The sequence below is a fragment of the Cricetulus griseus genome, chromosome 5, assembly GCF_003668045.3.
Source record: "Cricetulus griseus strain 17A/GY chromosome 5, alternate assembly CriGri-PICRH-1.0, whole genome shotgun sequence".
Classification (NCBI taxonomy): domain Eukaryota; kingdom Metazoa; phylum Chordata; class Mammalia; order Rodentia; family Cricetidae; genus Cricetulus; species Cricetulus griseus.
Window position 1 is genome coordinate 58,018,407 of NC_048598.1, and position 26,171 is coordinate 58,044,577.

At 43.9% G+C, this 26,171-nt stretch overlaps 2 protein-coding genes across 4 annotated transcripts in view; one reads left to right on the forward strand and one right to left on the reverse strand.

The window, feature by feature from the left end:
* Positions 1 to 17,361: 17,361 nt before the first annotated feature.
* On the reverse strand, positions 17,362 to 22,877 carry Il10 (interleukin 10). Of its 3 annotated transcripts, XM_027417709.2 has the most exons (5): positions 21,632 to 22,091; positions 20,803 to 20,862; positions 20,377 to 20,529; positions 19,348 to 19,413; positions 17,362 to 18,323 (listed from the first exon to the last, which is right to left on the reverse strand). In XM_027417709.2, the coding sequence occupies exons 1-5, from the start codon at positions 21,794 to 21,796 to the stop codon at positions 18,231 to 18,233; spliced, it is 537 nt and encodes a 178-aa protein (XP_027273510.1). In that variant the 5' UTR covers positions 21,797 to 22,091; the 3' UTR covers positions 17,362 to 18,230. The 3 variants fall into 3 exon arrangements, with proteins under 3 accessions (XP_027273510.1, XP_027273509.1, XP_027273508.1); XM_027417708.2 differs by lacking the exons at positions 17,362 to 18,323; positions 19,348 to 19,413 and having other exon boundaries at positions 19,420 to 20,529; positions 21,647 to 22,877; XM_027417707.2 differs by lacking the exons at positions 17,362 to 18,323; positions 19,348 to 19,413 and having other exon boundaries at positions 19,420 to 20,529; positions 21,632 to 22,854.
* Positions 20,372 to 26,171, forward strand: part of Il19 (interleukin 19) — a 75,774-nt gene continuing 69,974 nt past the window's right edge. The window contains exon 1 of the mRNA XM_027417710.2: positions 20,372 to 20,484. The gene's annotated coding sequence lies outside the window, so the exon portion shown is untranslated. The remainder of the gene's footprint in view (positions 20,485 to 26,171) is intronic.

Genomic DNA, 26,171 nt, shown 5'->3' on the forward strand with positions numbered 1-26,171 from the left:
CCTCCCTACTTACCAACCCTATTCCCTCTCTCTCTAAAACAAAACAAAACAAAACAAAATAAGTAAAAGTCCCCACAAAAATGAAAATAAAAACAAAAGGCCAATAAGACACACACACACACACACACACACACACACACACACACACACACACACACACACGCTAAAACAAAGACAGATGAAACAAGAAATCCACAGAAATACCACTGTTTGTTTTGTGTTGGCTAACTATTCCTGGACCTGGGGCCTGCCCTGGAGTGTGGCTGATATACCAATGACCCTCCATTGGAGAAAACCAATTTTTCCTTTGCCAGTGGGTATCAGTTGCAGATAGCCTCTTGGCTGTGGTGTGCCATGACCCCCCACCTCCCACCCCCCCTGCCGATGTGATCACTTCTCCCTCTCGATGCTGAGAGTCCATCTGACTTGAACATTTGTAGGTAGTGTATGCTGTCAGTCACTGTGAGGTCATGTGTGCATCTGTCCTGTTGTGTCTGAGAGACACTGTTTCCTTGTCGTCATCTATTCCCTCTGGCTCTTAATATTTCTACCTCCTCTTCCTCATATCTCCCTGAGCCTTGAGGGGAGGGGTTAGATGAATACATTCCATTTAGGCCTGAGTGCCTGAGGCCTGGCACTCTGCACAGTGCCCAGTTGTGGGTGTCTGTGTTAATTCCCATCTCCCGAAAGAAGCTTCCCTGAGGAGAGTCAAGTGAGGAACTGATCTATAAGTACAGCAAATGTCATTATGAGTCATTCTATTGCTCATAATAGAGCAATAGAATAATAATAGTAGGTTTTTCCCCTTGCCCCATGACCTATCTAGTTTCAGGTTCTTGGCCACTTCAGCATTGTCAGGTGTAGGTTCCATTTCATATATGGGCCTTAAATCTAGTCAAAAAGTGGCTGGTCACTCCCATACATTTGGGTCACTGTTAACGGGGGTATATCTTGCGGTTGTAGGTTGCAGGGTTGTAGCTGGATGATATCGATGATAACCTTTCTCCTTCTGTATGTGTAGAGTATCATTTAGTACCACGAATGCTAGCTAGTCAGTAGGGGTGAAGCTTCTAGTCAGACACCAGCTCAACTTATCTGTGTTCCACAAACATAAGTAAATGTTGTCTTAACAACAAACAATCTGGTAGTGGAAAGCAACAAATAAATAGTCATGGCAATAGCCTGTAACATTTGGGATTTTTTTTTTTTTCCAATGGGATTCTTTTGACCAACAACTTAACAAAATGTAACCCATTCCTGGCATTGGAGGTTTTACTTGGTGGCATCAGATGTCTATTTGGGGCATTGTCTCCCTATTATTTGGTGTCTCTATGTAGATTCCTCTCGTATATTTATATATTATAAACCTACAGTAGTAGTAGTAGGTTTCCGTATAGTTTTTCAATTTCAACCTGCTTTCTTATACAACACAGAACCACCTGCCCTGGGCCCACTCACAGTGGGCTGGGCCCTCCCACATCAATTCATTAATTTCAAAAAATGCCCCACATACTGTGTATAGGCAATCTGACAGGGGCATTTTTTTTTTTTCTCACTGAGGTTCCCTCTTCTCAGATGACCCTAGTTTGTGACAAGCTGACAAAGAACTACCCAGCACAGAGAGAAATAGCTAATTGAGATGCAAAAAATCAAATATGGAGACTACAGAAGCTACATGTTTTATGAACAAATATAGTGGAAAGTAACTTGGAGAAAAGAAGCTTTGCGATAATAGCTGATGGGATGTGTTTCGCTATCATGTGAATGCTTGGAGTGTGTGCACCACTTTGTCTTCCATTTTATCTTGGGAAGGTAAGCGAAACTACGGCAGACCAGCCAAAAGGAAGCAGTTTGGGGCCTGATAGTAAAACTGAAAGAACTTTGCATAATGAGAGTTGTCTGGAAATGAAGCAGGTGGTGCACTGAGTGAGGAGGACTGTTTCATTGCAAACACTGAAGTGTAAACCAGATGGCCACCTGTCGGACCCTTGTGGGCAGCAGTTAGTCAAGAAGGCTGGCAGTGGAGCCTATGAGAGCATCAGTAAGGCAGGCTTGCAAGCTGGCGCTTACCATAGCTTTCCCTCACACCTCAAGTCTACAGTTATCTGTGTAGTTTTTTTTTTTTTTCCCTTTAGCTGAAACCATTGAGGGTGATGGGAGGGAGGATGGCCTGAGAATTTGGTAAGGTTCAGTTTCCACCATGTCTGTGGTAAAAGCAAAGGGACTCCATGCCTCCTGAACTCCTTTAAATATTTGGGGCTCGTGGGTGAGTAAGAGGTGACTCAGCTGCTGAGAAGGAGGAAGAGAAGAGGGGATGCCCCTGAATTAAGTCCTGTGCTGTTGATACCCAAGAGTTCACGAAGCTCTTTTGTACATATTTCTGGTTACAAGTAACCAGAAACCCAATTAACAATGACTCAATCAGGAGGAAAATCATTGCCTCACACCTAATGGAAATGTGGACGTGGTTCTGATTTAGGATTGGTAAAGTCATGAGTTCAACAAAGTCATAATAACGGTTTTGGTTTGTTGTTTTGTGCTTGTTTATTCTCTTGAGCTTAGTTTTTTTCCCAGTTGCCAGAAGTCTTCATTGATTTTTTTGCTTCAAATACGTTCAGTATTCAAATGCAGGAAACAAGCAAACAAACCAACCCAGTGTCCTTGCTTTTAAAAAACTGTTTTAAAATATCCAGATGGGGTGGCACACTCCCTTAAAACCAGTATGTGGGAGGCAAAGGCAGATGGGTCTCAGTCAATTCAAGGCCAACCTGGTCTATATAGTGAGTTCTAAGCTAGCCAGATTAACAGGGTGAAACCCTATCTCAAAATATATGTTAAATTAGCATACAAATAGGTTTCATCGTGGCATTTTTCAAACATTTTTGTTGTCATTGGCCCTTCTCCCCTTCTTCTCCATTCTCCTCCTCTCTTTAGGTTACTCTAGCTATGAGGTTTTTAGTCTTTTCAAACAATTCTTTGTTTCATTTCATTTATTATCCTTCTTATTTTATATTTCATTGACATCTGCCATAATCTTTATTATTTCCTGCCATCAGCTTCATTTTTGCTTGACTTTTTGTTTTTCTGGAGCCTTGAATTGCATCATTAGGTCATTTGTTTGAGACGTGTCTGATTTTTAAGTGTGAACACTTGTAGCTTTCCTCTTAGAACACCTTGGCTGCATTCTAAGGATCTCATAGGTTGTGCTATTATTTTCATTTCTTTCTAGAAAACTATATTTCTTCCCTATTTTCTTCAATGACCCATTGTCATTCAAAAGTTGTCAGCCTCTAAGTATTTGTGTAGTTTCTGAAGTGTCTTTCCGTATGCTTCTGAGAAGCGTGTGTTCCCTGTCAGATAGAATTTGGATGGTATAGGCTGTAGATATAAATGGTAGAATGTGGCTTTTGATACCTGTTAAGTGCTGGTGATCCATGTTATCATTTCCCTATGAAATTTCCTTGCTGGTATTTTTAGTTTGGAAGACATATCTGAATATGAGAATGGCTTGTAGAAGTCTCTTACTATCATTGTGTCAGGTTCTGTGCTCTTTAAAACCTTTAGTGTTTGTTTTATAAAATTGGGTGAATTGCCCTAATTTGGTACATAAATATTTGCAATTGTCATATTTCCTTGGTTAAATGTTCCCTTTTAAAATATGCAGTTTACTAGCAAAAGATATAAAAAAATTGGATGTCAAAGGATTGAAATCAATCCACCTAACAAATGGAAGCAAGGTGTCACTTGGCTGTAGAACCTCCTACTAATTTCCCAGAAATCCTAGCTTTGCCTCTCTGTAGACAAAGCTTGTTACTTGTGTGCTTTGTGTACTTTACATATGTCTCTGTTAAGGCTCAGAGGCAGCTATGTTGAGGTACTGGTAGGAGAAGATATAGCTTATTGATTTTTTTCTTAAAGTAAAGGGTATTAATAACTAAGTAATAAGATGAGGAAATGCACAAAGAATGTTTTGTAGGTGTAGAGGAGTAGGGGACAATCACAAAGGCCTTTTCTGGTGAGACAGGAGGTTAAGCACAATTATATAAAATTGTAAACAACAATAAAATACATTTATAAAAAATTAAAATTATAAATCAAAAAAGAAAAATTTAAAGAGCCTAAAATTTAACAAAATATAGTTCTTTTTTTTTTTTTCCTTTTTTGAGACAGGGTTTCTCTGTGTAGCTTTGGAGCCTGTCCTGGAACTCACTCTGTAGACCAAGCTGGCCTGGAACTCACAGAGATCCGACCACCTCTGCCTCCCTAGTGCTGGGATTAAAGGTGTGTGCCACCAATGCCCAGCTCAAAATATAGTTCTTAATTGGTCTAGATAAGAAAAAACCAGGAGTCAGATATAGAGAGAAATGCTAAAAGATCAGAGAGAAGAAGGAGCCAGCCACCACCATACCTTATCTTCTTAGAGTCTCAGCAGACAAGAGAGCAAGTTCCTGTTTCTCCCTGCTTAAATCCTGTTTCCACCCAGCTATCTCACTTTCTGTCTATCTGTACAGAACTCCAGACCTCTATGGTTACCTAGTGGCAAGCTCCATTCTCTGACCTTCAGACAGGCTTTATTTGTACAAGCAAGATATTACCACAAAAATACCAAAAGGGGGCCAGTAACCCAAAATAGAAGATACTATCTTTTAATTCTATTTTTCCCTTATGGGAATGAAGTGATTTCTTCTTCCTATGGGATTATATTTTTAGCCATCTCTACAGGTCAGGGGAAGAACTGTTGATCAGCAGTTTAGATAAGTTAAATCCACATATCCTTCTGGATGAGAAGGGCCTCTGTAAGCTTATTTGTCAGGGGTCTTTAGAGTCACAGAACTTACTGAATGAATCTCCCTCTCTATATAAATATAAGGGAATTTATTGGAATGACTTACGGACAGCAGTCCAGCTAATCTAACAATGCCTACCTGTGAATAGACAGTCCAAGAATCTAGTAGTTGCTCAGTTTCACAAATCTGGGTGTCTCAGCTGGTCTTCTGTATATGCTGGACTTCTGTATATGTAGGCTCCAGTGCCAGAGAAGGAATGGATTTCTAGAGAGGTGAGAGCAACCAGGCAAAGAGTAAAACTTTCCTTTTTTTCATGTCCTTGTATAGGCTTCCAGCAGAAAGTGTGGCTCAGATTAAAGATATGTTTTTTCCACCTCAAGATCTGAATTAAAGGTCTGTCCCTTCTTAATTCAAAGATCCAGACTAGAAGTGGTTTCACCCACTCCAAACCAAGCAGATTATCTCTAGCAGGTGTGCCATCAAGTTCTGGATTGTAGTTCATTCCAGGTATACCAGCTGACAACCAAGAAGAGCCTTCACAGTAAGCACGGTTACTTTCTGACAGAGTTCCCTGGTCTGGGTCTCTCTGCCTTCCCTAGCAAGTGGGAGTGTCCAACCTGTGACTTGTAGCCACATGTGCCCCAGAATAGCCATGAGTGCAGCTAACACAAAGTGGTAAAGTAGTGTAAGACATTGAGATTTTGGTTTTGTAACTCAACTATGTGGTTCTCAAGTGTGAACGTTGTAGCCTCTAGCCTCTTTTGAATTAGGGAATCAAACTTTCCACATCCACTGTGATGGCCACTCTGAAGGCCTGTGGAAGACCCTTGTGTATAGCAAAGGGCTGGCATTTTATTGTTGTGCCCTCTTCCCTTGTAGCTCCGATTGGCAATGGTCGTGTGTAGGGGTCCAAGGCCTTGCTTTACATTCTTGAGCGCTCATGCTTGTCTTGCTCTAGTCTCTTCTCCATGTTTTATTTTCACAAGTTGAGTTTTTTCCTCTGAGAGTCCTTGTACCATAACTGATGCTGATGCTGAGGGGTGGCTGAGTTGGGCATGGGCCTGCTCATAGGAATGGCTGCTGTAGCAATGCTGGAAGTTATGTAGTGTCAGCGCTGGTGTTGCTGGTTGCTGGGGACCCTTTTATGGTAGAAGTGCACTGGTGGTGCTCTTTCTAGCAGTTTGTTAACAGGGATAACCAAGATCATCTACAGAGTGGCTATGGCAGCTGTGGCTTCAGTTACTGCACCAGCAGTGGCATTGGAGGTGGGAGGCAGATACCCAGTTCATTCATGGGAGAATCTTGGTGTGTCGCACAAATGATGGTCCACCGGCTAGTAGAGTAGCCTGGTACAGTGGCTCAGCAGCCCTAGTCCTGCTTCTTTTAACCGGAGTCCAGAACTTGCTTACCTGGGTGTCTTATTTTGTTTCTTTGAGGCAGACTAGCCTCAGACTTGTTACATAGCTGAGGATGACCTTGATCTTGTTGCTTCTACCTCCCAAGTGCTGGGATTCCAGGCCAGTGCCACCATTCCAGCCTAGTGTCCTAGAGTAGGAAATTAATATTTTCTTGCAGGCTTTCAGTCCCGGAGAAAAGCAGATCATGCTTCGTCTCACTGGCTAAGTGATAGCACAACACCTTCACTGATTAGTGACCGAGCAGAAGAAATGCGATCGTCATGTGCATTTGTTACTCTTTGCTGTGACAGACACATATGACAGAAGCAACCTGGAGGAGAAGGGATTTATTCAGCTCCTGATGTTAGAGAGATTGCTGCTCATCGTGGTGGGGAGCTCATGGCAGTAGGAGCATGTGACACAGGCTTTTTGAATCATAGTAACTGGGAAGCAGAGACAGCTGGGTAAAAAAAAAAATCTTTAAAGGTCTACCCCTAGTGACCTTCTTCACCAGCCAGGCCTAACTGGAAAACCCCCCACAGCATTCAAAATGTCAAAAGCTGAGGAGCAAGCATTCAACACATGAACTGTGGGTGCTTCAGATTTCAATCGTTATAACATAGGAGGGGCCGGCTCTCAGAAGCATATGTGTGCTTAATATAGGCACAAAATTAAGGCTGTTTATTATGAGAGATGGGGGATGGTAGACATTGATGGTGTCCTTATTCTTTCCTAGTTAGGACAAGAACCTAGTGGGTTCTTCGGTATGATAGAGGACAAGGTAGGGATGATGTGACTGTATTGCCATGCTGGCTGAAGTTGGGAGTCCATGATGACTGTGGTAGACCACCTGTTCATTGGTGAGGCCTGAGAGTCTTGCTGGAGCAATGAGATGTAAGGTCAACTAGATGACGGTCAAGAACTAACAGCCTTCACTTTGGGCCCACAGCATGGTAGCACATGTAAACATCCCCTCAGATCTTCAGGTCAAGGATTGGTATTTCTATCGGGATCGGATTGGTTTGTGGATATGTATTTTGCACATCTGCATCTCATTTTTTCTTTTGTCCATTTAAAGAGTTTCTGTAAATCCTGGAACAGGGTAAAGGGTATGTTTTAGTCCTGTGTTTCTCAAGCTGTTTTTAGTTAAGAACTTAACTTTAAAATTTTCAATCTATTAGGCATCAACATTTTCATAAAATGAAATAAAAGGATGTAATAGGAAAATGGGATGAAAATACCATTTAGATATACAAAGTATGCAGGGCCTTGGTGGTGCACACCTTTAATCCCAGCGCTCGGGAAGCAGAGGAAGGCAGATCTCAATGAGTTTGAGGCCAGCCTGGACTACAGAGTGAGTTCCAGGACAGCCAGGGCTGTTACACAGAGAAACCCTGTCTTGAAGCAAAACAAAACAAAACAAAACAAAAAAGCATGGTTTCATTTTCAAATAATTATTTAAAAAAACCACAAAAGTGCCCTAGTAGCTTTTACATGGTTACCACACTTACCTTGTATTATGGTCCCTCCAGACTTTGCACAATAAGAGTTGGTCTCCAGGGTAGCGGTATACAGGGAATACTTCAGGGTCTGGTAGGATTGATTATTAGGGCTCTAACCTCAAGAATATATTAATTCACTATGGACTTCTAGACTAATGGGTTTGGAAGGAGGGGCCATCACACAGGTGAGTTCTCTTTGCTTCCTGGCTGTCAGAAAGTGAGCAGACCTGCTCCACCACTTGCTCCCTGACATGCTATTCTCTGCCTTGTCACAGGCCCAGAATAAATGGAGCCCAGTGAGCATGGATGAAAACTTTTGAAATTGTGACCCCCAATAAGCCTTGCTTTCTTTATGTCAGTTTCCTAGGTTTCTATAAAGCAATGAAATGCTAACACCCTGCCACAGACCTGCAACCAATGTTTTGTGAATCAGCAGTGGTCCTGGCCCACCCCTGGCAGCACTGATTTAGACAATTTCTGAGCTTGGTCACCTCTCTAGGCTGCATCTCAGCTGAGATAATGGTGGGAAAGTTACTGGTTGTCATATGGAGCTAGACATTACAGCAAGAGGTTAGATTTTTGCCTGCTGTTTTCAGACGGACTTCTGTGTCCATCAAGAGATTTGTATTAGACTTGAGGAAATACTTTCTTATGTTTTATTTTCCCCCATCTCTCCACTGTAGGGAAAAGACTGACCTTAATGGTGCCGCATCAGCTGGATGAGGCTTGGAGTCAGGGGTTCAGAAAGGTCTGTGCTTGGGGTCTTACTCCAGGCTCTCAATTGGAAGTGCCATTGGATGATGAATCATTTTGGTCCTAAATATAAGCTTCTTGAATTGAATGACTCTAGTGTTAATGCTTAGAAACTTGTTACTTTTATGGTGTAAAAGTGATTTGAATCTGGTAATACATATGACCAAATAGGTCCTGTTTATTAGGAAATTCTTCTAGGAAGTCTTCACAAGAAATCTAAATTTGTTTTCTGGGACTTAGGAGATCTGAAATGCCCACTTGCTGATTATACACAACTCTGAGAACTTATATATGTGGAAAGTGAAATCTACAGACATCTCAGGATACTCAAGGTTCTTCTTCCTCTCACTCTTATTCACAAGCTATTTAAGCACTTTCCTTCTTCTCCCGAACCCTACGACCTTCCTTCTACAGCTGTGAGCCTGGCAGATTTGCAGATGACTCATTCAAACTGTGCCTTTCAATTCCGTGACTTCCATATTTCCTGTGACCTCCTCTGCCTCTCTACTCAGCTGCTTACTGTAGTGACGATGCCCGGACTTCCAGAATCGCCTCAGACACTCATACATGCGTTATCTGTCCACAGTCTCCTCTTCTCAGTGATTAAGATTCTTACTCAAGAGCTGGGTGGCGGTGGCACACGCCTTTGATCCCAGCACTTGGGAGGCAGAGGCAAGCAGATCTCTGTGAATTCAAGGCCAGCCTGGTCTACAGAGTGAGTGCCAGGACAGGCTCCAAAGCTACAGAGAAACCCTGTCTCGAAAAAACAAAACAAAACAAAACAAACAACAAATAAAAAGATTCTCCCTCACAACTGTTTCTTGTTGAGCTCAACTACACTATCCCATTGTATCAATTCTCTTCTGTCTTTGTTTGCCTTGGTATTCAACTTACATACTCTCAACTTTCCCTTTGTTGTTCTTCGGTTACACTCATGGAGCACAATGAGCCTGCCTTTTGTGTGTTCATCATACAAGGCTATGACAAGAATCCCAAGAAAGCCGATACAATCTATAGACTACTTCAGCCTACAACTGCCTACTTCTACCAGAGTGACTTAGTTAGGGTTTCTATTGCTGTGATAAAACATAACTTGGGGAGGAAAGGGTTTATCTGTGAACTCTGAGGTCACATGGAGGGAAGGTGGGGCAAGAACTCAAGGCATAACCTGGAGGTAAGAGCTGAAGCAGAAAACTATGGAGGAACACTGCTTAATGGTTTGAACCTCTCAGATGGTTCTAGATGTTGACAGAAACTGGCCAGCACATGAGCACACCATTGTATGGAAATCTACCACATTTCTCTGGGCTTGCTTGCTTTCCATGTCTTTGCTAACCTCACTTCAAAGTTTTATCTCTTCTCAAATTTCCTTGCATTATCCCTTCCCCAAATCACTGCTTTAATGGGAATATGATGAAAACAACTTCAACTTCTGCCAATAGTTCTTCAAACCACCCAACTCCCTTTTGTTCCTATCTCCCCTGCATTCCTTGGGTAGTTGCTCAGTGACATCTCCTTCAATTCTTCCTTCTTCCTGCATCCCTTCCATGTGCTCCTACTTTCCAAGGAACTCAACCTCATCAGTTTTCCCATCTCCCTCATGACCTTTTATTGGCACTTCTGGCCTGGCCCCAAAGCAGCTGCCAATGTAAATATGTGTATCGTGCTCTTAAACCTGCCTCTACTCAGTGGCTCAGGCTAGAATTCTGTGAGTCATCTTTGCTATCATCCACTTTTACCACAACATTGCTAAATATGAAAAAAAATCAGTCAGTTCCTATGAACACCTTAGTCCTGGACTTTACTTAGACTAGGAGCAAATGGCCTGGGATGGCCTCACACAGAGAACTATTTTCTCTTCCCTACTTAACAGCTGTGATGGCTTCCCTTTGCCAGTGAAATTTAATGTTTTTATAAACAGCTTTCCATCCCTGATTGATCAGACCAGGCTCATCACCAATCTCCCTCTTATGTTTAATATCCCTCATTGTTTGTGGTTTGTCTTTGAGTTATTCAGGCTATTTGTGTCACTTTCTGACTGAGGCTCTCTGCTACACAGCTGGAGAAGCCAGAGGGTCCACCTATGTTGGGAACCAATACAGACCTTGTCACTTCAAAGAGAATACTCTTCATCGTACTGCCAAGGTGTCTTATGCTTGCTTATCTGTGGAACATCTTCATTTATCCCTCATTCTTCATCCAGCTGAATGCCATCTTCTCATCAAAGCCCGGAAAACCAACCTAGCTTGATTGCATGGTTAAATCCCCCACTTCTCATTACCATGTACCATCATAGTAATGGTGGCACAAGCCTAGACGTCTGGCATCTGGGAAGCAGAGGCAAGCAATCCAAGAGCTGGAGGCCAGTGTGGACTACCCAATGAGATCCTGTCTCAAAGACCAAAAATGAATAAATAATAGAAGTCACCACAATTTTATGGGGGTAACGGTTGAAGTAGGGTTGCTTGAGCCTAGTAGTTTAACTGCAACAACGACGCTGTCTCAAATCTATGTGTGTATGAAAAGTAATTACAACAAGCTCAGCTTTGGAGCAGCAGTTGAGTCCATGAGGACAGGTGCTAGGTCTGCTTTGTTTGCAGACCTTACGCAACCACCCCGACCAAGTTCCCAGAGCACAGTTTGTTCTGAATCAACACATATCTGGTAAATTTTTTAATCTGAAGAGAATGTCAGGGAGAGGCTAGCCCTCCTTTGTTCTGGTTTGGGGTTCATCAGTGGTATATATGAGGGTAGAGATTATTATGGCAGATAGGGTTAGATTAGCTGTTAGTGCTGAGTACTAGTCAGGGTTACTAATGCTGCCTTGGTGGAGGGGATTTGGTAGGGTCATGTTGGGGAAGTGACATCTTTCTGTTTTAAGTAACCCAGGAAAATTATAATCAGCCATGCGATTCTGGGAGGTGTACTGGGCAAACTGGACCATGTCATGCTGTGACTGTATGTATGACCTTGCAAAAATCTCTAATAGTGGTAAGGGGAAAACCACAGTTGTGGGGCTGAGTTCTAGTATTTCAAAGTGCTAGCAGATAGACAGTAGTGATGGAGGTTGAGCATACACGACAAAGCCCAGGATTGAAATCAAATAAAACTGGACACATGGTTAGTCTAACCTGCATTTTTGATTGTTGGGTAACTTTTATTGCTTCCTATGGCAATTTGGCAAGTATGTTAACCAGTTCCCTGGATTTATGACCCTCTCATGCTATAATTCATACATGGTTCTTTCACGTCATCAAGCCCAAACCATCTCTGGGATTGATTTAAGGAAACTGAAAGTAGACAACTCAAAAATTCAGTTTCCCCTTTTCCATCCCAGGTGCAAGGCTGAGCCTGTTGTGCTTTCCGTCCAAGAATGGTAGCCAGGGAGGCAGAGGTCTAACTTTTGACAGAAATGCAAGATGTGCCCAACTATTTTTTCAGAATGTCAGTACCTGTCTTTCCATCTGATTTCCCCCAACCATTTTCCAAAATGCATAAGGGATAGGCATTTTTGGTTTTATTATTTCATTTTATGAATTCCTTGATGTATGCCAGGAGCTTTACGTTCACCCATGCATTTATTTCTTGTAACAACACCTTGAAAAAATGGTCGTTTTGGATTTAGGAGAATACTGAGGTAGATGACACCTCCATGTCATGCCTGTGGTAGGTAAGAGGCAGCTGAGTGCTGAGAGCTGAGGCCAGCGGACCGCAGAAGCCAGGCTGTGGAGCAAGAGGTAAAGCTGTGTTATTTTCTTCATTTTTTTTCTCCCTGTCCATTTCTTCCCCTGCTGGGGCCAATGAAGCTTCTGCGAGTTCAAGTCTGGGTGGTTGCCCAAGGCTGCTGGGAGAGGGGAGGTCCTGCTGACTGGAAGCTGCCTATGTAGGAATGTGTCCTGGAGGAGGACAAGGTGGGAAGGGGCTTGGCTGAATGAAGAGCTCAGAAGCTAGAGTCTTGGGAACGAGGCTTGAGCAGAACTCAGAGTACCTGGGTGGCTGTGAGACTCGGCACTGCAGAGGATCGCAGTTACTCCTTCCCTGCCAGGAACATGCCATTTAAAACTGTTTTATCTACTTAACAACTTTAAAAAAAGTTAATGCCATTTTCTAATTGCTAGTCAAAGCCGTGAGAGAGGACTGGCAAGTGGACTTTGATCAGCGTGAAGCAACTAGGTCCTTCTCTACGGAGCAGCTTGGACTCCTGCCACACAGGGAGGGATGCTTCTGAGTGCGCGCCTGTGCAGGCTTATGGAGAGGTTGCTGGTGTTTCAAGTTTGGAAATTTTCTTGGTACACCCATGCCCACCCCTCAAGTGTCCCTATTTACGGACCCAGAATAAAAACTATCAATTCAGACCTTGTTCTATGTTTTACTATTGAGAAATTCTAATTCTGGATAGGCTAAGTAAATCTCAAAGTCACCACCTGAGCATCTTGGGAGCATTGAATAATGAAACCCTTAGAGACATAAAGTTGACTGGCTCATTTTAGAGACAGTTCTGTAGCTCACAAAAGAAGGTCAAAGGTCATCCTCTCATTCTGGCTTTATGTTCTCATGACCCAGTTTCCACTTATATTTTCACTAAATTTTATCACAATTAAATTCAAACTTAAGTTTGAGCGAGGAACATAGCACAGAGTGGAAGGTTTCGGCCATCGAACTAGAGCTTACCTCTTGCTTTTCATTGGATGCAGTCATCCCACCCTTTAAAAATATGCATCATCCCCAGAATGGAGGAGCCTGTTTGCCTAATGTCTGCCAGGATCTATGCAGAGCAAACACTTTGCCATCTAGATTCCAGGAACTTCTCTCACTGGTCCCACCCTCTTCATCTTAGCAGCCAGGACCACAGATGAGTACAGATTCTCACTATCTACTGTCACCCTAGATCTGGTACATGAGAACCAAGTAGATTTGGGAGATGAGATAGCTGCTGTAAGAGAATAAAGGCTTTTAGCTCTCTTTCCAAACTCTCACCCGTACATCAATTTGTATGCCACCTCTTCAAAACACATATACCTCAGGCATTTCACACCTTAGATCCTTCATGCCAAACTGTGTGTTAGTAGGCTTGAGCCGCCATAGAAATGTGGCCTGGCTTAACTAGTAGGAACTTAACTTCTTAAAGTTCTGGAGGCTGAGAAGTTCAAGATCAAGGTGCCAGCAAGGCAGTTTCATCCTGAGGCCCCTTCTCTTATTTCAAGAGAGATCCTATCTTAAATGTGCATTCATAAAACCTCTTCTTTGATCAGTTCTAAAATGTGATAAGGAAATAGAACCAACTTTTCAGGGTTAGCACTAAGTCCACCATGAAGTCTCTACTGTTGTCACCCATCTAATTGTCTAATCTTGGCCATCTCCCAAAAGCCTTGTCTTCAAATGTCATCACTTTGGGAGTCAAGCTTCCAATATTAACTTGGTTGGGGGGAGGGCTAGGGAGAAGAGGGACACAAACAATCAATCCCTAACCTCCAGGAAGAAATTTTTGCCAGTTTTGCAAAAAGAGAAATTGAGGCTAAGAGAAGTAAATATGTTGGGCTAAGTCTACAGGAGGGAGACCTAAGGACGGCAATGTCCATGTTGATGGCCCAGCTATGCAGCTGGTTCCCAGCCAGCAATTCCCTCCACCCACCAGCCAAGAGCACAGAGCTACTATCTCTTAACACTTTGAAGGATGTAGAAGTTTTAAAATATGTGTACAGATCATTTGACATGCTTCCTTCAAAAGTTGAAACCTAACTCCCCCTCGCTTGTATTTGGCCTATATGTACCCCTTTCTAAAGGGTGTAAGGTGGCAGAACCAGGGGCATGGGAGTTCCCAGATGGGGCCAGAAAAGATGCTGTATCTACCTTCTTCTTAGTTCTCTTCACATCACTGGCTCTCAGGGAGCTATATCCTGTGCTGTGGAGACTCAGCCATGTGATGGGCTATATTAGGCATTTCTTATGCTCCTGAAGAACCCGATAGTCAACAAGTAATTAGGAGACAAATATAAAATATCTCAAGACAAATAAAAATGGTGATACATAATACTAAATTGTATATTATTATTTTTTTATAAAGTCACTCTGTGTTATTCAGGGTGGCCTTGAATGCCTAGACTCAGTGACCCTCCTTCTTCAGCCTCTTGAGCATGTGTGAGTATAAGCGTATGCTATTTTATTGTTGTTTTCAAGGCAGGCACTTGCAGTGTATCCCAGGCTAGCTTCAAATTCACAATTTCCCCATTTCAGTTTCTCAAATCCTAGGATTATAGGTGTACACTACTAGTTTGGCAAATATCTATGTGTTTTAAGGAGGCAGGACTATATGGGGAAAAAGAATTATTCAATAACTGTTGTATGAAAATGATATATAGGAGTTTGATATAATCATTAAGTTCGCAAACTGCTGTTAGTAGTTGGATGACCTAAGGTAGATGATATAACTTTTCTGAATTTCATTTTCTTGTGTAAGAAATTGAGATGTTGCCTAGGTGTGATGGCACATGCCTTTAATCTCAGCACTTGGGAGACAGAGGTGGATCTCTGAGTTCGAGGCTAGCCTGGTCTACATAGTGAGTTGCAAGCCAGTCAGGGATATATAGTGAGGCTATGTTTCAAAGGAAAAAAAAAGATAACTTGAGATATTAATTTAATAATATCTCATAGCATTACTTAATAACTAATGAGTTAATACATACCAAGTGTGTAGCTAACAAATGGCTTCAATTAATGTCCAATTATTAATGTAAATATTAGGTATAAAACCATAGGGATAGATACATACAGAGTTTAATCAGCAAGCACAGAAGCTAGGTGTTTATGATGGGGGGCTGGAGAGATGTTTTAGTGGTTAAGAGCACTGGCTGCTCTTCCGGAGGACCTGGGTTCAATTCCCAGCACCCACATGGCAGTTCACACCTGTCTGTAAGTCCAGTTTCAGGTGATCTGACACCTTCACACATACATGCAGGGAAAACAAACAGAAGGGAACTTGAAATAAAAATAAATTATTAAAAAAGATTTATTTGTAATCAACACATAGTTGAGAATGCTGGATGAATAAAGTAATTAAAAAAAAAGCTTGGCTGGGCGTTGGTGGCACACGCCTTTAATCACAGCACTTGGGAGGCAGAGGCAGAGGATCTCTGTGAGTTCGAGACCAGCCTGGTCTACAAAGGCTAGCTCCAGGACAGCCTCCAAAGCCACAGAGAAACCCTGTCTCAAAAAAAAAAAAAAACAAAAAAAACAAAACAAAAACAAAAACAAAAAACAAAACAAAACAAAAAGCTTGAACTTCCAACATGGTCATTAGAATATTATTGAGTTATTGAATGGTAGCATAGCAAACTGAATAGTGAAAAAGCACTCCATTTCTGGGTCTATAGGAAGTAGCAATACTAAAAGCATATCCCATGCCTGGTAAACTTATGCTACTGGTACTGACACACCCATAAGATGTGCTAGTAAAATTGCAGCTACTGTTGAGATCAGCTACGCTGATTTTTCAGATATGTTTCTGTTTCAACTGTCCAATCTCTTGAATGAGATACCACCTCCTACTAGTTAGCATGGGAGGGCTGCCACTGAGCCCTAGCTGCTTGAATCTTTCTGGCTTGGGGCTCAGAACTTCTCTAGATCAGGATGACAGCTTCGGTTACCTCTCTGCTCCTCTTCTGGAAGCCCCCATGCTTCTTTGTCCCTTCCATTTAGAGTTGTGTGTGTGCATGCATTCTTTGTATGAACACGTGTGGGCATGCGTGTGCAGGCCTGACACTGATGTCAGGGATCACCCTCAACTTCTCTTCCACCTTTTCACTGAGGCAGTGTCTCAAACCCAGAGCTCTCTAAAACAGCCAGTCTTGCTGGCCACCTCGATCTGGGGATCCCCTGTCTCTGCCTACCCAGGCCACCATGCTCACTGGCATTTGCTTGGGTTCGAAGGCTCTGAACTCCTGTTCTCACCCTTGCTCAGCAAACACTTTAACCACTGAGCCATCCCCACTGCCCCTAGCTCCCCATTCTTAACCCGAACCTTTCATCTCAGAAATTCAGCTTTGATCCTTCCCACTTCCTTCCGATGGTTACTTTAACCGAAGTGAGTCAAGGCTTACTGAAAAAATGACCACAGATTATCAGATCCCACCCGCCCCGTCCCAGGGCTGCCTGGCTAGCACGTGTGTGTGTGTGTGTGTGTGTGTGTGTGTGTGTGTGTGTGTGTGTGTGTGTGTGGTGTCAGGGTTACTCAGCCCATTATTTCCCCTTATCCTCCAAGTCACGAGACCTCCAGTAGGGCTTCCCTTGCCACAATCCTCCCCAACCCTCAGAAGTTAATCTAATACCTCTCCAGTGGCTCAGGGAGGGAGAAGAAAGAGTGACTGGTTGAATCCTTTGGGAACCTATCCCAAAGTAGGTCAATTTACCCATATTCTATTCTTTTGGTTCAACTCTCTTGCCTCTGACCTAAACCCAAAGAAGAATCCCAGGACTTGGACAGCTGAGGCAGGAGGAGCAGAGTTCAAAGCCATCCTGAATTTTAGCTGAGACCTTGTCTCAAAGCATCAAGGGCTGGAGATTGAGTTCAGCAGCAGATGCTTGCTTAACATGTGAAAGGCCCTGGGTTTAGCTCATCAGACTGTGGGAGGTAGGGTTGACAGCAGTTTTTAATTGTGGTTGCTAGTAGTAACCAAAGTTGTGGAGTGAGATTATCTTCCAGTTCCAGGAGCTAGTTATGACTTTCTGTTAGTCCCCAGAGTGCACCCCGACAGATCTAAACTTACCCTGGGATCTCTGCAGCTTAAAGGGATAGACACATTATGCTCCCCTTGCTTAGCATTAGCTGTGTGTCCAGAGTCACGTTTTCCAGCTTTGGACACTAGCATGGCCTTTAAGGGTTTCATGGTGTGTCTTAAAGGACTGAGATTGAAGATCTCAGTGGTTTATGCTGATGCTTTGAAAGTGAAGCAAGATTTTCCTCTGATGAGATCTGTGCTCCACCCCTTCCTGGAGAGGTTGTTGGCATCCTTTCTTTGGAATACAAGATTCATTCACCCCTTTGACCTTCCGGAGCTTTGAGGAACATTTTTCAATCAGACAGGACTCAATGGACAGCACAATGTCATTTGAATAAGATCCATTTATTTAAAATTAGAATCTGCTACAAAAACAGACAAACAGTACACCATTCCCAGAGGAATTGAATTACTTCTAGTTAAGAATGAGTTCTATTAGAACTAATTTTAGGTGGTTATAAATAAACTGGCCACAGCTTTCAAGAATGAAATGGTTAGAGAATGAAGTCAGCGGAATCCCTCTGAGCTGTTGGAAGGACAGACATCAAAAGGGATCCCTGGTTTCCTTTCCTAAGCCCTACTTCAGGAGTCCTGAACTCAGGGATGGAAGAAACTAGAGGGCATCACAGTAAACATGTCTGTAGCTATGAAGTGTGGCCAGCCTTAGAATGGAAGCTTCAGCTGGCTTCCCAAAGAAGACCCCCCCCATTATATAACATAATTTACCTTAGAACACTCAAATACTACCACGTGTCCCGTGTGGAAACAGCTTAAACATAGGTAAAGATAATAAATATTGTGAAGTTATAATATTGGGCTTCTTTCTAAATAGTTCACAGAGAAGCTCATTGAATAAATAGGGTGGGAACTGAGGTATCAGAGGTAATAAATACTTTGGAGAGAGGTACAATGAGGTTTCCCAAGGAGTTGCTTCTGCCAGCTAAGACCCCCCAGGTAAGATTAAAGAGCTCTGTTGAAGCCCTGGCGTCCGGAGACTCAACACACACTCTGGGTGTTTTAGCTTTTCATTTTGATGGTCATGTATGTTTCTATGCAGTTGATGAAGATATCAAATTCATTCATGGCCTTGTAGACGCCTTTCTCTTGGAGCTGTGCAGGGAGAAAAACACCTGGTTAAGACCTGTTGGAGGTTGAGGAGATCCCTGGACTTGGCTGGGCAGGACCTTAAATGCAGAAGGCTCTCTGTTTTTTTTGTGTGTGTGTGTGTGTTGGGAACTGATGAACCTTGGGAACACGAGGATTTATCCCACGGCCTTGGGAAGGAGCTGTGCCTTCACCTGCATCATCTCCCAGCTTTAAGCTCTGCCAGTAGCCAGCAAGGGAAACTCATTCTCAAAGTACTGACTTCAGAATGGTGCCTTTTCAACATTTTTGAGGCCCGGGCTCACATAATGCTTATGCAGAATGTTATGTGAAGTTGTTAGAGGAAAAAGTTTGAGAGCAGCACAATGATAGAGAAAGACAAATGTTTTTTTATGTTTTGGGTGTTTAGGCAGTCCCTGCCCCGCTCTTCAAGGGATTCATGCCTACTGATGTTGGAACCCCGCCAGGTATCTCTGCCTAGCCCACGAAGATGACGAAGATGACGTAGGCCGAATGGCTTCTGGGAACTAGGGTTTAATGGGTTCACAGGCAGTTGGCAGTGTGAAACCTCATTTTGTTTGCCAGGTGGAAAGTGCACCGGGACAAATAAGAATTCTGCTTCCTGCTCATTCTGATTTTGGGGGCATCCAGGCTGAGCCCCAAGATGTGCCTGTATGCATCAATTCATGTCTGCTTTCTGCACTTGTGGGTTCAGCCCATTTCCCAACAAGGTACTTTCTGTACTTTCTGTTTCCTTTGTCACTCTCCCCAGCACCTAGTGCTCTGCGCTCATAGGTTGTCTGGTCAGTCTAAGCTGAAAGCCTGCAAAGGTGAGGCAGTCATTTAGAAACCCTCAGAGACGCTTTGCAGAAAACAAATGTGACTGAGGTGGCTGCTCCTAACTGGCAGAGGAGGTGACACGATTTGCCAGGTTCCCACACTCCAGGTGCAAAACAGCCCCTCCTTCTGCCTTCGGTGAGCAGACAGGGGTTGCATTACGCCCACCCTCCTTGCTACTACCCAAGCTTACCTTATTAAAATCACTCTTCACCTTTTCCACAGCCTTGCTTTTATTTTCACAGGGGAGGAATCGATGCTGTAGAAGAAAAGGAAGTGTTAATAACTCTAGCTCCAATCCTGTGTCCATGCCACTTGGGGGAACAACCTCATTGCATGATGAAGGGGCTGGATTCATCTTCAATGCCCACCTCTTAGCTCCCAGGGAGAAATGAGCCCTGCTTGGTCCTTATCTATTACACCAGGGGCAGAGGAGAATAGTCCAGGAAGATGCAATGTATGTCTTTGGAATTACTAAGATGTTTGTAAGCTGTAGGTGTGAACTCAGGTCTTAGGCTTTGTCTCTCTATTGTGTTTTGCATGTCTCATCTTGTCTATCTCCAATCTCAACTGCCATGAACTATGTCTAGGTGTCTGAGAGTGGAGATAAAGTCTCATCTACTGGGGCCAAATCGTTGGCTTAGAACTTGTGCACAAATAGACACCTACTGATTTCCCAGTATCAGTGAGAGAAGAAAGCAAAAGCATCACTGCAGTCAGAGAAATAGATGCTCTGGGCATATTATTCATAGATCCTGGTTTAGGGACAGTAGTCTTCTGGCCCTTCTGAAATGCCAGGGAGAATCCTATCAACCCAGTTATGTGTCACTGAATTTACTTCCCAAAAGATGAGACAAAGAGGTGAATTTCTTCTTCTGCTTGGGAGTCTCAGCTGGCAGCCTGGGGCCCAGGTCCAAAGAGACTTGAGGGAGCTGTAACTGAAGCCCTGGCCTTCCCAAGAAGAGAGGGGAGTAGCTAATAACCCACAATGACTCACAAATAACAGGAAGACTATGCGCAAATCTTCACGTGTAAGTGTCTCAAAGCCACCCCCACTCTCGCCCAGAGACAGATGAGCCAGAGATCTGACTGGAGGCGCTGGTGTAGATTTACCTAGTCCCCAGTCTAGTCTGTGTGTCTCTGGATGTATGTGGCCTGGTTGGGCTGTAGAAAATGGAATTTGTTGGGTGGCTCCAAGGGAAAGAAGTGGTCTGCTACTCACACAGCGCTGCAGCTGCCTCCTGAGGGTCTTCAGCTTCTCTCCCAGAGAGTTCAAATGCTCCTTGATTTCTGGGCCATGGTTCTCTGCCTGGGGCATCACTTCTACCAGGTAAAACTGGATCATTTCTGATAAGGTTTGGCAACCCAAGTAACCCTAGAGGCAGAAATAAAAGATTGGGGCTTACTGGAAGGATGGTGTGTTGCAACTAAATTTGATGGACTGGTTTGTTGTCCCTAGGAACCCTCTCTTTCTCTCTAGTTGCATTCTATCCCTTTACCACAGAATGAGCTCTTCATAACCCTTGGTTGCTGCCCATATGCTGAGTTAAGGTCTTCCCACTTCTCCTTTTGAAAGCTCCCGCTGTCACAAGCAGTGCCTCCCTCCCCTAACCACCGGATCACTCCCCAGCACCCATGCGATGCGTACCTCAAAGTCCTGCACTAAGGAGTCAGTGAGTAGTATGTTGTCCAGCTGGTCCTTCTTTTGCTGCAAGAACAAAAGGAGCATGAATGCAAGGGCTGGGACGCATACCTGGCATACATATCTTCTGAATACCTCCTCATTTATAGGGTTTTGAATTAGTAATCAATGTAGCCCTGGCAAATATTGAAGGGAGAGTTTTACAAACAGGATTTGATGGCGCTAGAGCCTGGAGTGAAATCAAAGCCCTTCCTCTTAGCATCACACTGTTTGATAGAAGCCTCTTCTGCCTGGCTTGAACACACAGGGAGCAGCTTGCCTCAGGCCTGGTCTTCTTTCAGATGAGCTACATGAGATCTCAGGGGCACCTGTGTCAACCCCTCCTTCTGGAGTCCCTTATGGAGAGTGTCTTAGTTGCATGGCTCTCTGCTTTCTCTGGAAAGGGACTCCTCTTGTAATGCAAGCTCTCCATGCCTGGTGCTGCCCTGGAACCAGAGACTAAGCAGAGGCAGCATGTGCCTTCTACCTCAGACTTCTGTCCCAGACATCAAATATGCAGCTTCATTGGAAACTTCACGGAAAGCTCTTGAGCGCAGGAGAGACAACGCAGTCACCGTTTAGGTGGCTTTTCCTGTGCCTGGGTTTCATGTAACCCATAACCCATGACTTAGCCTAGGATGCTCTGGATATAAGTTAAAGGGGGATAGTGCTGGGAATAGAGCAGGAGCAAGGGGTGGGAGCAGGAAGATGAGGAGGAGGGCCACTGCTACAGTTCCATCAGAATGTGTACTTCCAGCCACCCCAGCAAGGAAGGATAGGCAGGCTTCATACTCACAAAGAAAGTCTTCACCTGGCTGAAGGCAGTTCTCAGCTCTCGGAGCATGTGGGTCTGGCTGACTGGGAAGTGGGTGCAGTTATTCTCTTGCTGGGTATACTGGCCTCTGCTGGGCCCCACTCCAGCCAGTAAGAGCAGGCAACAGAGCAGTGCTGAGACGGGCATGGTGGAGCTCTGTTTTCTGCAAGGCTTCCTTGTGGCTTTGGTACTGCAAGAGCAAGCCCCTCAAGTGTAGACCTCCCTTCCAGTGTCCCCCTTTTATACTGAAGGCTGAATGAGGGCTCTCCATTTACATACTTCCTGGCAAAGATTATTCAAGCTCCTCCTCCCTCTTAATTTTTTTCTTTTTTTCTTTTGCATTGTAAGCGAAATGAACTGGTAAACGAACTTCTGCATAGCTATATTTAGTATGGGCTACCTCTCTTTTAAAAAAGTTTTTCCTTTTTTTTTTTTTAGCTTCTCAATACAAAAAGTCATATTTCCTGGGGGGCAGACAGCTGTTCTATGTACAGAGGCCTATAATTGTGAGTTCCATTCACGAACTTTTTAGGTCACAATGACGTGGATAAATGGGCTATTCCAGAACATATTAGGATTGAGAAATAATTGGTTCCCCCACTCAACCTGGGTTGATGAGCCGATATTTCTTGCTGACCAGGAATTCACCTTAGCACGCAGTTATCTGAAGGGAGCATGCGTGTGCAGATTGTCCTTAGAACTCGCTCTCGCCTACTTCTTCCATCTTCTTTTCAAGACTATTCCTTGAAGAGGCATGTGCGCTGTGGGATGGATGGTAGAGTGGAGTGCCGAGGCCTCTTCTGGCCCTTGCTTCACTGAGATTCCCAGATGCCAGCATGGGAAGTTAGGAGAAGGAGCTCAGACTTCTGGGAAGCTTGCTGGGGCTGTCAGGTAGTCCTTATATGGTCCTGTTTTGCAGTGTCCCAGGCTTGGAGACGTGTGTAAACTATCCTACCACCTGTTATTGCTCAAGGACAGAGGTGGTGACGCTACTAGCTAGTGGGCCAGGCACCTGAGCCTAGCCAGTCTTACCTGATGTGGTGACTGGTTGATCAGGAACAAGGGCTTTGACCTCTCCTCTCAACACTCTGGGGCGAGTCTGTGCATAAACTTACTGTGAAGGGAAGAAGAACCTTCTAGAAGTTGGAATGGCGTTGACACAAGAACTGCTGCTCCTATTTATTCCAGGCTGAGTTCTACCAACCACAGGCACAGAGCAAGGGGTGAGGCGGGGCTCCATTCCTTTCACTTTCTCCTTCCCTTTTAACTCTTGGATGTTCTGGGATGTGTGTTTCTGCTTGCAGAAGCAACCCTCTCTCTGCGCTGCATGTTTTAGGTGTAAACACAGTGCTGTCAACCAGGTAAGCCAGGGGATCCGAATCCCAGATGAGGCTTGAGTTCCTCCTTGACCCAGACGGCATGGACCCTCACTACCCTTCCTCCTGACTGCATCTAGTACTTATTTCACTGTGACAGCACACCCCACCCCTTTTGCTGTCTTTGTCTTCCTGAGCAGGTTGTGTTTTTCCTTGTGTGTCTAACCCCCAGCACAGTCTGGCCTACAGAAGGTAGCTGCTGTCCTTGGAACTGGCATTGGATAGCTCAGTGAGCCTGACCCAGGGCTAGAGGATGGAACCTCAGGAGGCAGAGGGGTGGAGGTGCAACTCCGGGAGAGGTAGTGCCTCTTACATCTTTTTACAATTACTTCTTCTAGATGTACATCAAACTACTTCATAAAACACAAAAAATATTAGCATGTGTCTAATCATAGTATATAATTTATATTAATAAAATTTGTACATCATCTTGATATATTGATATCTTAATAATGTCTGAGCAAATGCTATTAGTATAATATAACATGGTTGTGGATATGCTATATGTATTGACATGCTATGTATGTGTACACTCCACACTCCCACAATGACAGGAAGAAGAGAGATGTATGAAAGCTATATATATTTCTTGTTAATACATATTCCACTCACTGGGGCTAAGGTCGGGATCTGAATTCTTTATTTGTTCTGAAATGCATAGCCAGTTATCTTCAGCCATTTGTTGAGTAGATGATCCTTTCTTTCCCCATTGACTTCAAATTGTTGCTCACTCTCTTCCTCAGCATTTCAGATTTTAAATGGTCCTCAAAAACCTCAGGTGAGTTCCTTGATGCAAGTACATATTTAGCCAATTAAGGACCAAGCAGAGAACTGCTTTATCTCAAGTCTGGGAGGACATCTACTCAGCTGAAAGGCATTTGGCATACGCTGGGAAAAGCCCGAAACCCACAGCTACTTCTGAGACATAAATGCCAAGAATTGCATGGCAGGAGGTTTGAGCTTGGGTTTCAGGACAAGGGAAGTGCCCATGAGGGGGAAGTGAGAGCAGAGCCTGGGGAGAAATGGGCACAGTGCCAGCCTGGGTGCTGTTTGGTGCTGTGAATTAAAGAAGACATGACTGTTACACATATCTATTTGTGCATTCCTTGGGAATAAGTGGCCTGAGTCAGTCTAGAACCTAGGGAAGTTGAATTTTAAAAAAATTCTCCACTGTGGAGATCAGACAGAGGCTGTGGGTGGAGGGGGGGGTGCGGAGGAACAATGTCTCCCCTAGTGCCCTTGTTCCAAAATATCCCCTATTTCTAGTCAGCTGCCAATGAAGTCACATTATTACACGTGGCTAAAAGAAAGGATTTGTTGTTTGTTTGCCTGTGTAGCTGAGGATAGCCTGGGACACACCATCTTCCTGTCTTAACCTGCAGAGCGCTAGGACGACAGACATGCCTTCACACCCAGCTTGAGTGGCCTGCAGTCTATGGCTGGTATTGCACTCACACATTACCAGGCCTTTTATTGCCTTCTGTCTCCGACACCATCCTTCACTGCAGGATGCCAAGGAGCCAAGACGTGGTGAAGTCCAAGTCTAGTGGCCATTGATGCAGGACATCCTAATGCTCTGGGAAGCTCTGTCTGGTAAATTATGCCATTTTACCTGCAGAAGAGTCTGAGAAGAAAAGAATTGTGTGTGCGTCTGTGCTCATATGTCTGCACGAGTAGATTTTAGAGTCTTATGGATAGTGTATAAGATCTTATGAAGAATCCACTCATGCCCAATGAAAATGGCACCTGTCTTGATATAGTTTCCCCATGCCTTTCTGAAATTTTAGGGAATAGTCTGTGAGCCCTGTGTGGCACTGGGACTGTCAGGATAAGGCTGAGGAACCCAGGTTCCGGACTCAGGGATCAGCCGGATTTCTTGGCAATAGAGTCCACATGGGGAACGAGTGTGTGATACAAGGAGAGAGAGTGGGATTGTTCAGACCTGATAAAAAGTCTTTTAAAGATCTTGATCCTATTTGCTATTAGTAGGTTTTTTTTTTGTTGTTGTTTGTTTGTTTGTTTTGGAGGGGATCTAGGGAGATGGCTCAGCCCCAAAGAGTGTGTGCTGTTCTTTCTGAGGACTGGAGTTTGTTTCCCAACTCCCAACCACAACTGGCTGCAACTCCCACCCTAGGGGAATCTGATGAACTTTTTTGGTCTATGTGAGCATCCTTATCCACTTGGGAATCAGCACTCACAGGCATGTATAAAACACACACACACACACACACACACACACACACACACACACACACACACACACACACACAGAGACACAGAGTTAAATAGATAATAAAAATCTTAAAAAAAAACCCTTTAAAAGGCTGATAATGGGAGTTTCATTTCTTCTTATCTAGTGTGTAAAATAGTTTCACTTTAATTTTAAGTGAAACTATTTTAAGTTTTACATTTGTAGTGTTTCCCAAATAATCTTGTTCAGTGACCTGGACAGAGTTCCCTTGGTGGTTTCACTGCATCCGATTTCACTTGTTCCACATATACACAGTGCCTGGGTAGGAGTCCAGGAGATGGGTCTACAGGCAGGGAATTCGTCAAAACAACCCTTCTGACTTTGGCCTTGTGATCTTTAAGAATATTTTGGAACGAAGACTTGGAAGGTCAGAAATTTAGGAGGAGTCCAAGTTAAGCCTAGCCTCAGGGTAAATCAAGCCAGGATTATGCAAACCAGATTGGATGTCCTGAGAATTGTGGCCAGCAGATGTTGCAAAGCACAGAGGAAGGGCAGATCACTGGATGGCCAACATGGAATTCCCCTTTGTGTAACTGTGGTGCCATATAAAGCAATCTGGATTTTACTCAGGGACCAACACCTTGCTCTTTAACTTCTCACATGAGAAATCTGTCTTATCAGAGGCACCAGGTGATATTTCTGGCTACTCCAAGATGGCAGGCATTTGAGCTGTCTCTGTGACCACCCAGGATAACTATAGGTACCTGAGCCTGGGACAACAGTGGCATCTCTCAGCTGCAGAGCTTGTCCTTTGATGGGATTTGGCTTATGCAAATCTCTCTATGGTTGATACTTCAAATCTACAGACAGGTCTTAGCAGGGTGGCTTCTTAGACTGTGACTTTAGCCACTCTAGCCACCACACAGGGATCCATGATTGAAAGGACCGTGCTCTT

Excerpts from the sequence above, each read along its gene's own strand:
- Il10 (XM_027417707.2), bottom strand. The coding sequence starts at position 21,796 with ATGCCCGTCTCAGCACTGCTCTGTTGCCTGCTCTTACTGGCTGGAGTG. Across the intron at positions 20,863-21,631 it reads GCCAGGTGAAGACTTTCTTT|CAAAAGAAGGACCAGCTGGA; the intron begins GTGAGTATGAAG and ends TTGTTCTTGCAG. Across the intron at positions 20,530-20,802 it reads CCTTAGTGCAGGACTTTGAG|GGTTACTTGGGTTGCCAAAC; the intron begins GTACGCATCGCA and ends TTCTGCCTCTAG.